The sequence below is a fragment of the Sapajus apella genome, unplaced genomic scaffold (assembly GCF_009761245.1).
Source record: "Sapajus apella isolate SASKATOON/1434 unplaced genomic scaffold, GSC_monkey_1.0 scaffold40, whole genome shotgun sequence".
In the NCBI taxonomy this organism is placed as follows: domain Eukaryota; kingdom Metazoa; phylum Chordata; class Mammalia; order Primates; family Cebidae; genus Sapajus; species Sapajus apella.
This window is the reverse complement of record NW_022436980.1, coordinates 19946157-19955987: the sequence shown is the minus strand read 5'-3', so window position 1 is coordinate 19955987 and position 9831 is coordinate 19946157. Positions and strand designations below refer to the sequence as shown.

General features: G+C 43.2%; 1 protein-coding gene across 1 annotated transcript in view; it reads left to right on the top strand.

Moving 5' to 3' along the window:
* The window catches only part of LNP1 (leukemia NUP98 fusion partner 1), a 28466-nt gene extending 22944 nt beyond the window's left edge, over nt 1-5522 (top strand). The window contains exon 3 of the mRNA XM_032299335.1: nt 4966-5522. Within this exon, the coding sequence (XP_032155226.1) occupies nt 4966-5115 (150 nt within the window). The 3' untranslated portion in view covers nt 5116-5522. The remainder of the gene's footprint in view (nt 1-4965) is intronic.
* Nucleotides 5523-9831: the final 4309 nt, after the last annotated feature.

The window sequence follows — 9831 nt, the reverse complement described above, 5'->3', positions numbered from 1 at the left end:
TCTTTCTTTCTTTCTTTCTTTCTTTCTTTCTTTCTTTCTTTCTTTCTCTCTCTCTCTCTCTCTCTCTCTTTCTTTCTTTCTTTCTTTCTTTCTTTCTTTCTTTCTTTCTTCTTTCTTTCCTTCCTTCCTTCCTTCCTTCCTTCCTTCCTTCCTTCCTTCCTTCCTTCCTTCCTTCCTTCCTTCCTTCTTCCTTCCTTCCTTCCTTTCTTCCTTCCTTCCTTCCTTCCTTCCTTCCTTCCTTCCTTCCTTTCTTTCTTTCTTTCTTTCTTTCTAGATAGGATCTCACTCTGTGCCCAGGCTGGAGTGCAGTGGCCTGATCATGGCTCACTACAGCCTCGAAATGCTGGTCTCAAGTGATCCTCCTACCTCAGCCTCCTGAGTAGCTGGGACTGGAGGCATGTGCCACCATGCCTGACTAAATTTTAAACTCTTTTTTTCTAGAGACAGGGTCTTGTTATGTTGCCCAGGCTGGTTTCAAACTTCTGGGCTCAAGCAGTGCTCCTGCCTCGGCCTCCCAAAGTGCTAGGATTCCAGGTGTGAGCCACCACACTCAGCCCCCTAGTTTCTTGAGCCTCCTTTCATCAATCTTATAAATAATTGTAACTCCTTCCTTTTTTTACAATTTGGAAAAAAAACAAAAACAAAAACACTGCCCCTATGGCTTCTCTCATTTCTTTCTTTTTTTGAGGTGGAGTCTAGCTCTGTCACCTAGGTTGGAGTGCAGTGGCACGGTCTCGGCTCACTGCAACCTCTGCCTCCTGGGGTCAAGCGATTCTGATTCTCTTGCCCCAGCCTCCCGAGTAGCTGGGACTACAGGCATGAGCCACCACGCCCAGATAATTTTTGCATTTTTAGTAGAGACGGGATTTCACCATGTTGGCCAGGCTGGACTCGAACTCTTGACCTTGTGATCTTCATGCCTCGGCCTCCCAAAGTTCTAGGATTACAGGTGTGAGCCACCGCACTGGCTGGCTTCTCTCCTTTCATATGTAATCCACTAGGAAATAGTCCATGATGGTGTTTTGTTCCCCTGTACTTAAAAAAAACACAAGAACAAATAAACACTGCCTGGTAGGTATCCAGGAATAGGAGTGGGCCAGGTGCTCACAGTGACCTCACGAGAGTCTAAGTAAAGCAAAAAGAAGAGACGGCATGAAATGGGGAGAAGAATAGAAACTCCATTGGTGATACTAACTTCATACATGAAGTAATAAACTAAAGATCAATTAATGTGCGGTAGTTTCAACTCTGCTGCATGCTCACTGACTGGCCTTGAACAAAATGCTTCTTTTTTTCGTAGGTCTTTGGTTTTCTTGTTTTATTTTGCAAAACAGGAATAATAACGGGTTGCTGCCATGCAGTAGACAAAGCAAATAATTGAACCTAAGTGTAATGACTCCTGGTTCTGGAGCTAGACTCTGTGAGTGCACTGTGAAGACACCCGGTGCTTTGCAATTCGTTGTCCATCTGAGCACAGTGCTCTCTACCTAGCAGACTGGCTGTTGGGACTGTCACTGTGTATCTTTGCCTGGCTGATGATTAGAGGAACAAGGAAGGGAGAATAGTGAACAGTTGTCATTTTACTGTATCTAAACCTTATTATTAAGAATTCCTGTAATCCCAGCACTTTGGGAGGTTGAGTCCAGAGGGTCCTTTGAGGCTAGGAATTTGAGACCAGCCTGGGCAAACTAGTGAGATCCCGTATCTATGGAAAAAAAAAAAAAATTAGCCAGGCGTGGTGGCCTGCCTCTGTATTCCTCACTGCTTGGGAGGCTGAGGTGGGAGGATCCCTTGCACCTGGGTTTGAGACTGCAGTCAGCTATGATTGGAGATTGGAGCCATTGTTCTATAGCCAGCCTGGGCAATAGAGCAAGACTCTCAAAAAAAAAAAAAAAAAAAGAATTTCTGTTTTGTCTTTTTAAAAAATATTGTTTGTTTTCATATTGTCTCAGGCCTAGAGAAATGTTGTTAAGACTAAGACAAAGAATTCCCATACACCCTGCCCCTAGATTACCTCCGAATGTTCATATGTCTGCATTTGCCTACACAGTCTCTCCTCCCATATCCAAACACAGACACAAGAACATTCTCTGACATAAACACAATGCAATCATTAAACTAAAAAAAATTAATACTGATATGATACTATTAATGCTAATCTATAAACCTGATTTATAATTTTTGCCAGTTGTCCCAATAATATTCTTTATAGTGAAATTTGAAATCATGTTGCTACCCATGCTCATGTCTCTGATGTCTATTTTACCCTGGAGCACTTTCTCAGTTTTTCCTTGTATTTCACGACATTAGCATTTTCTGAAGAGTAAGACCAGTTATTTTTTAAAATGAGCCTCAGCTTGGGCTGGGAGTTCAAGACCAGCCTGGTCAACATGGTGAAACCCTGTCTCTACTAAAAAATACAAAAATTAGCCACACATGGTGGTCTGCACCTGTAATCCCAGCTACTTGGGAGGCTGAGACAGGAGAATTGGTGGAAGCCGGGAGGTGGAGGCTGTAGTTAGCTGAGCAACTACATTGCACTTTAGCCTGAGCAACAGAGAATGACTCCATCTCAAAAAAATAATAATAATAAAAAAGAAAAATAAAAAAAATAAAAAAAGAATGAGCCTCAGTTTGAATTTTTCTGATATTTCCATATGATTAGATTCAGTTTATGAATCTTTCGCAAGAATAAAACAAAAGTGAGATAATCCCTATTTTAAAACCGACATGTTAAAATGTATCTTAATTCAGGAGACTTACTCAACTTAAATCCTTCCTGGAACAAGGTACTGCATAAATATCTCTTGAAAAAAAAATGTAATCTGAACAGTTCTTTATTGATTCTAATGGCTTCAGAAATTAAAACACACACACACACACAAACACACACACAAAATGTTGCTCTGTCGCCCAGGCTGGAGTGCAGTGGTGCAATCTCGGCTCACTGCAACCTCTATTTCCCTGTTCAAGTGATTCTCCTGCCTCAGCCTCCTGGGTAGCTGGGATTATAGGCACCCCCCACCACACCTGGCTAATTTTTGTATTTTTACTAGAGACAGGGTTTCACCATGCTGGCCAGGCTGGCCTCAAAACCTGACCTCATGTGATCCGTCTGCCTCGGCCTCCCGAAGTGCTGGGATTACAGGCATGAGCCACCACTCCTGGCCCAGAAAGGCTTTTGTTTAACAACTCATAATCCATCTGCTAATATTATTATAAGCCCAAAAAGTATATAAACATAAAGTCATTTTGCTTAAAGAGATATTCATCATCTTATCTGTAAAATATAAAGTATGCTTGTTGCATTCATTTTCCACGTTCTTCCTTTCCACGTTCCAAGATAATTAGGGAAGCATTTTCAACTTTTTAAACTCAAAAACTCTTTTTCACAGTTATATGTAATAACTAGAAACCTGTTAAGAATTTATAAAATTATTTTAAAATTTGCATATTATATAACTACTTTTAAATTAAATATTTTATTTTATATCAGTTTTTAAAGAGTACATTATAAAATCTTAATGAAAAATTAGAAATTCAGAACATACACAGATACACTTCAACTTTTCCCTATTTATCTACACACTTTCCTAAGGCTAACTACATTAGAAATTGTTCTTTTTCAGCAAATTTAAAACTGATTTATATAGCCTTTTGTTTGGGTACCGAAGGTATACTAATAGCTAGTTTGAAATTTTACATAGTTTGACATAGTCAGAAACTGTTTTTGTGGCCTGATCATGACCAACAATGTTAAATTCTTTCATTTTGATATTTAAAAATTCAGTTGACTGATACTGATAATTTTCACGTTTAGTTTCTAAGTGATGTGATAAAAGTAGTTTAGAGCATTATTTACAAGCATTTCTCAGATAGCCTTTAATCATCACTCGATTTTCTCGTTGTTATTCCATTTTGGTAAGGGACCTTCATGACTGCATTAACATTGTGGAGTGGCTGACACCACTGTGGTAAACAGATGCCTCCGTAACTCTCAACTAGCGCAGCTGAGCAAGCATGACCTTGCTCATGTGACTGCCACTCACCATTGCATGAACTCCCTTGATAGGTACCCAGGGGTTTCCCAACATTTCTAGTTCAAATAGGAGAGGAGTGTTGATTTTGCTTGTTTATTTTTTAAAAATAGAAGCATAAGTAGATAGCGTTGCCACATATATCAATGCCATTGTTTTGATAATTCTTTTGAAAGGCACCCTCTGGCCACACAAACTAAAGCAGTAACCCCCACCTGCCCCCCAGGAGGTCCTTATCATATTCCTGTTTCCAGTTACCATTGCACGTATCCCTATTGGTTATTCTTTCATTTCCTTTTAGCCTTGTTGATCACGTGTATCCTTCCACCTCAGTGTAATATCCAGGAAGTAGTTCTATTTAGTGTCATATCTCCTGATCCTACAACAGTTGTATATGTTCAACTAATCAGTGAATAATGTGGAATTCCGGGGACACATGTCGGGGGAGTGTAAATCCGGCTGAGTGTCATTCCTTCACACTTCATTCTTCCCACAGTTCTCACATCAACCTTTAGTGCAAACTCTACTATTAATGTAATTTAAGAAAGTGAACATAGAGAGCTAAGAATCATTCCACGTGTGAGCTCACTCACCACTTTCCTTTTCAAATAACACCAGGAAACTATTAATTTCATTGTGCTATGAAATCACACCCCTCAGTATGTTCAGAGACACAGTGGCAGGCATGTGTAGGTTATACTTCCTTCCCAGACCATCGGCTGGTGCCCAAGCTCCTCTATGTCTTTTCTTTGTGACCAAAACCTTTAACAACATCCTTAGGTTTATGCTAATTTATTTCTAGGAACCAAGATGTGGAAGTCTGCTAAACCATCAGGGCTTTCTTCATGTCTGATTATTACGAGAAATGTGGAGTGTTACCAGCTGCTTGTGAATTTTTTTTTACCTGTTTGTAATCGTTCCCTTTCAGGGACCTGAAAGCAGAAAGGAGAGAAATGAAAGAGAATGCCTGAGAATGGAGATAAAATCCCGAAAGAAAGTAGAAGAGGAAGGAAGCTCCAGGAAAGAAGAACATGGAGACGCACACATGGCTCCCCTGTTTGAAAAAGGGCCTGAATAGTATTCCACTTCCACATCCTGACATCACATGCGACTGTTTTATTGCTTTTTCTTTGAGCCCTAATACACCATTTCGAGATATGGATGGGGGTGGTGGGGACAGTGAGGAACAGCTGTAAAAAGCAACTGCAGATGCTGAGTGAGTGCAGCGGGCAGGGTATGTAGCTGTTCCAAGATGTCTTGCATCATACCTTAATTGCTCCTGGCATCTTAGTTGAGGGTACAGTCTGCTTGGTTGCCCTTTTATGGAAATAAAGAGAATAACAGGTACTTTAATAGAATAAAGACAAATTTGAAAATGTAATATAAGATATTTAAAGAGCCACCCACATAGCTTCCCCAACCCTTCTTACACATCAACTCACAAATCATCTTAAATAAAAGTCATTGGTATGACTCTTGAGTTTACTTTCTTATCAGAAGTAATTATGTAAGTATGCCTAATGGCCATCATTTAAGGAGAACTGGTAATTAACATGCCAAGGACTATGCTGGATGCTTTAATGCATTACCTAAAATAAGCTTCACCACTCTGAGGTGGGACCTTGTATTAGTCAGGATTCTCCAGAGAGAAAGAACCAATAGGATAGGAATAAAGATAGAGAGAGATAGAGATAAATAGAGACAGAGACATGTGAGAGAGGATGTATTAGGGGAATTGGCTTACGTGATATGGAGGCAGAGAAATCCCAACATAAACTGCCTCCAGGCGAGAGAACCAAGGAAGCCCGTAGTGTGGCTCAGTTCAAGCTCAAAGCCTCAGAACCAGGGAAGCCAGGAGGGTGGCTTGGTCCAAATTTGAAAGCCTCAGAACCAGGGAAGCTGATGATATAACTTTTAGTCCTAGGCTGAAGGTAGGGTAGGGGAGAGTCACTGGTGCAAGTCTGGGACTCAAAAGGCCACACAGAACCTGCAGTTCTAATGTCCAAGGCAGGAAAAAAGGGCATCCCAGCTTTGGTGGTGGGGTGGGGGGAGAGAGAGAGAGAGAGAGAGAGAGAGAGAGACAGAGAGAGAGAGAGAGAGAGAGAGAGAGAGACAGACAGAGAGAGAGAGAGAGAGAGAGAGAGAGAATTCTCTTTTCCTCGGCCTTTTTCATCTATCCAGGTCTTCAGCCAGTTGGTACCTGCCCACATTGGGTGAAGGTGGATCTTCCTTACTCAGTCCACTGATTCAAATGCCCATTTCTTCCAGAATCACTTTAACAGACACACCTGTGCAGAAAGAAATAATACTTTACCAGCTGTCTGGATGTCCCTTAATCCAGTCAAGCTGGCACCTAACATTAACCATCAAAGAACTATTTTTCCCTTCACTTTCTAGATATAAAACAAAATTTAGAGAGTTCTGTAGCTTTCTGGTGTGGTGGCAGAATTAGGGCCAGAGCCCAGTTCATTCCGATGCCAGAGCTCATAATCCTGATGTGAGGCTGGACCTTAATTCCCTATAGTAGCTCGTTCTGAGCTGGTACGTGTGTGATGTGCATGTGAATGTGATGTGAGCGAGAAGGGCAGAAGCGGGTAGGTTGCAGTTTTGGTTACATGGGTGAAGACTGATCGCTGAGGTCAGCTTTATGCTCTGGGTTTTAACTTTATGGAACTCTGTCACTAATTGTTTTCCCCTGAAAGCAAAGATGCTGGAATTCTCTAATCCTCTCTCTGTTTATTCCTCATCTGCCTTGGATCTTCAAATGCCCAAAGGCAGCTATATTCTCTATTTCATGAAAAGGAAAATCCCCCCAAAATATTACTCATAACTAATACTGTAATTAATTGCTTATGTAAGCACTGACTTTGACTTAGTAGAAATAAAAAGGAAGAGGGGTGTGTTAGTTTGCTCTCACACTGCTATAAAGAACTGCCCAAGCCTGGGTAACTTACAAATAAAAGAGGTTTAATTGACTCACAGTTCTGCATGGCTGAGAAGGACTCAGAAAACTTACAATCATGGTGAAAGGGGAAGGGTAAGCAAAGATCTTCACACGGTGGTAGGAAAGAGAGAGCTAGCAAGAGCAGGAAAAACTGCCTTATAAAACCATCAGATCTCATGAAAACTCATCATGAGAACAGCATGGGGGAAACCACCCCCATGATCCTCCCACCAGGTCCCTCCCTTGCCAAGGGATTATGAGGATTACGATTCAAGATGAGATTTGGGTGGGGACACGGCCAAACCATATCATTCCACCCCAGCCCCTCCCAAATCTCACGTCCTCACATTTCAAAACACAATCATGCCTTCCCAACAAAGTCTTAATTCTTTCCAGCATTAAACCCAAAAGTCCAAGTCCAAAATGTCATCTGAAGGCAAGTCCCTTCTACCTATGAGCCTGTAAAATCAAAAGCAAGTCAGTTATTTCCAAGATACAATGAGGGTACAGCCATTGGATAAATGCCCCCATTCCAAATGGGAGAAATTGGCCAAAACAAAGGGGCTGCAGTTCCCATGCAAGCCCCAAATTCAAAATTAAATCTAAAAGCCCCAAAATAATCTCCTTTGACTTCATGTCTTACATTCAGGGCACGCTGATGCAAAGGGTAGGCTCCCCTGGCCTTGGGCAGCTCTGCCCCTGAGGCTTTTTAGCCCTAGCCCCGTGCCCCACCCCAATACACTAGCTGCTTTCATGGCTAGTGTTGCGTGTCTGCAGCTTTTCCAGGTGCACAGTGCAAGCTGTGGGTGCATCTACCATTCTGGGCTCTGGAGGACAGTGGCTCTCTTCTCATAGCTCCACTAGGCAGTGCCCCAGTAGGGACTCTCTGTGGGGGTTCCAACCCCATATTTCCCTTCTGCACAGCCCTAGCAGAGGTTCTCTATGAGGGCTCCACCCCTGCAGCAAGCTTCTGCCTGCACATCCAGGTGTCTCCATACATCTCCTGAAACCTAGGCAGAGGTTCCCAAACCTCAATTCTGGTCTTCTGTGCACCCACAGGACCAACACCACATGGGAGCTGCCAAGGCTTGGGGCTTGCACCTTCTCAAGCAGCAGCCTGAGCTGTACCTTGGCCCCTTTTAACCACAGCTGGAGTGGCTAGGGTGCAGGGCACCAAATGCAAGGCTGCACTCAGCAGGGGAATGCTGGACCTGGCCCAGGAAACCATTTTCCCCTCCAAGGCCTCTGGATCTGTGATGGGAGGGACTGCTGTGAAAGTCTCTGACATGAACTCATCGTTTTTGATGGTGCATAATATTCCATGGTGTATATGTGCCACATTTTCCCTGTACAGTCTATCATCGATGGTCTGTTGGGGGGAAATAGGGGAGGGACAGCAGGGGGTGGGGAGTTGGGGAGAGATAGCATGGGGAGAAATGCCAGATATAGGTGAGGGGGAGGAAGGCAGCAAATCACACTGCCATATGTGTACCTATGCAACAATCTTGCATGTTCTTCACATGTACCCCAAAACCTAAAATGCAATAAAAAAAAAAAAAAGAAAGTCTCTGACGTGTCCTGGAGACATTTTCCCCATTGTCTTGGAAAAGTAATTAACATTCAGCTCCTAGTTACTTATGCAATTTCTCTAGTCAGCTTGAATTTCTCCCCAGAAAATGGGTTTTTATTTGCCATCATGTTGACAGGCTGCACATTTTCCAAACTTTTATGCTCTGCTTCCCTTTTAAACATAAGTTCCAATTTCAGATCATCTCTCTCAAGTTCAAAGTTCCACAGATCTCCAGGGCATGGGCATAATGCCATCAGTTGCTCTGCTAGAGCTTAACAAGAGTGACCTTTGCTCCAGTTTCCAAGAAGTTCCCCATCTCCATCTGAGACCACCTCAGCCTGGACTTCATTGTCTACATCACTAACAGCATTTTGGTCAAAACCATTTGACAAGTCTCTAGGGAGTTCCAAACTTTCCCAGATTTTCCCGTCTTCTTCCAAGCCCTCCAAACTAACGTCTGCCTGTTACCTAGTTTCAAAGTTGCTTCCACATTTTCTGGTCCCTGTATTGCAGTACCCCACTTTCTGCAGCACCAACTTCCTGTATTAGTCCATTCTCACATTGCTATAAAGAACTGCCTGAGGCCAGATTCTCACGCCTGTAATCGCAGCACTTTGGGAGGCCAAGGTGAGTGGATCACCTGAGGTCAGGAGTTCGAGACCCACCTGGCCAACACAGTGAAACTCTGTCTCTAATCAAAATACAAAAAATTAGCCAGGTGTGGTGGCAGGCACCTGTAATCCCAGCTACTTGGGATGGTGAGGCAGGAGAATGGCTTGAGCTCGGGAGGTGGAGGTTGCAGTGAGGCAAGATCACGCCACTGCACTCCAGCCTGGGTGAGAGAGTGAGATTCTGACACACACATGCGTGCGCGCACACACACGCACACACAGAGAACTGTCTAAGACTGGATAATTTATATTAAAACAAGAGGTTCAGCCGACCACAGTTCCAGTTCAACATGGCTGAGGAGGCCTCAAGAAACTTACAATTATGGCAGAAGGTGACGGGGAAGCAAAGACCTTTTCACATGGTGGCAGGAAAGAGAGCGCTAGCAAGAGCGGGGAAAACTGCTTTATAAAACCATCTGATCGGCCTGGCGCAGTGGCTCACGCCTGTAATCCCAGCACTTTGGGAGGCCAAGGTGGGCGGATCACGAGGTCAAGAGATGGGGACCATACTGGCCAACATGGTGAAACCCCGTCTCTACTAAAAATACAAAAAATAGCTGGGCATGGTGGTGCGTGCCTGTAGTCCCAGCTACTCAGGAGGCTGAGGCA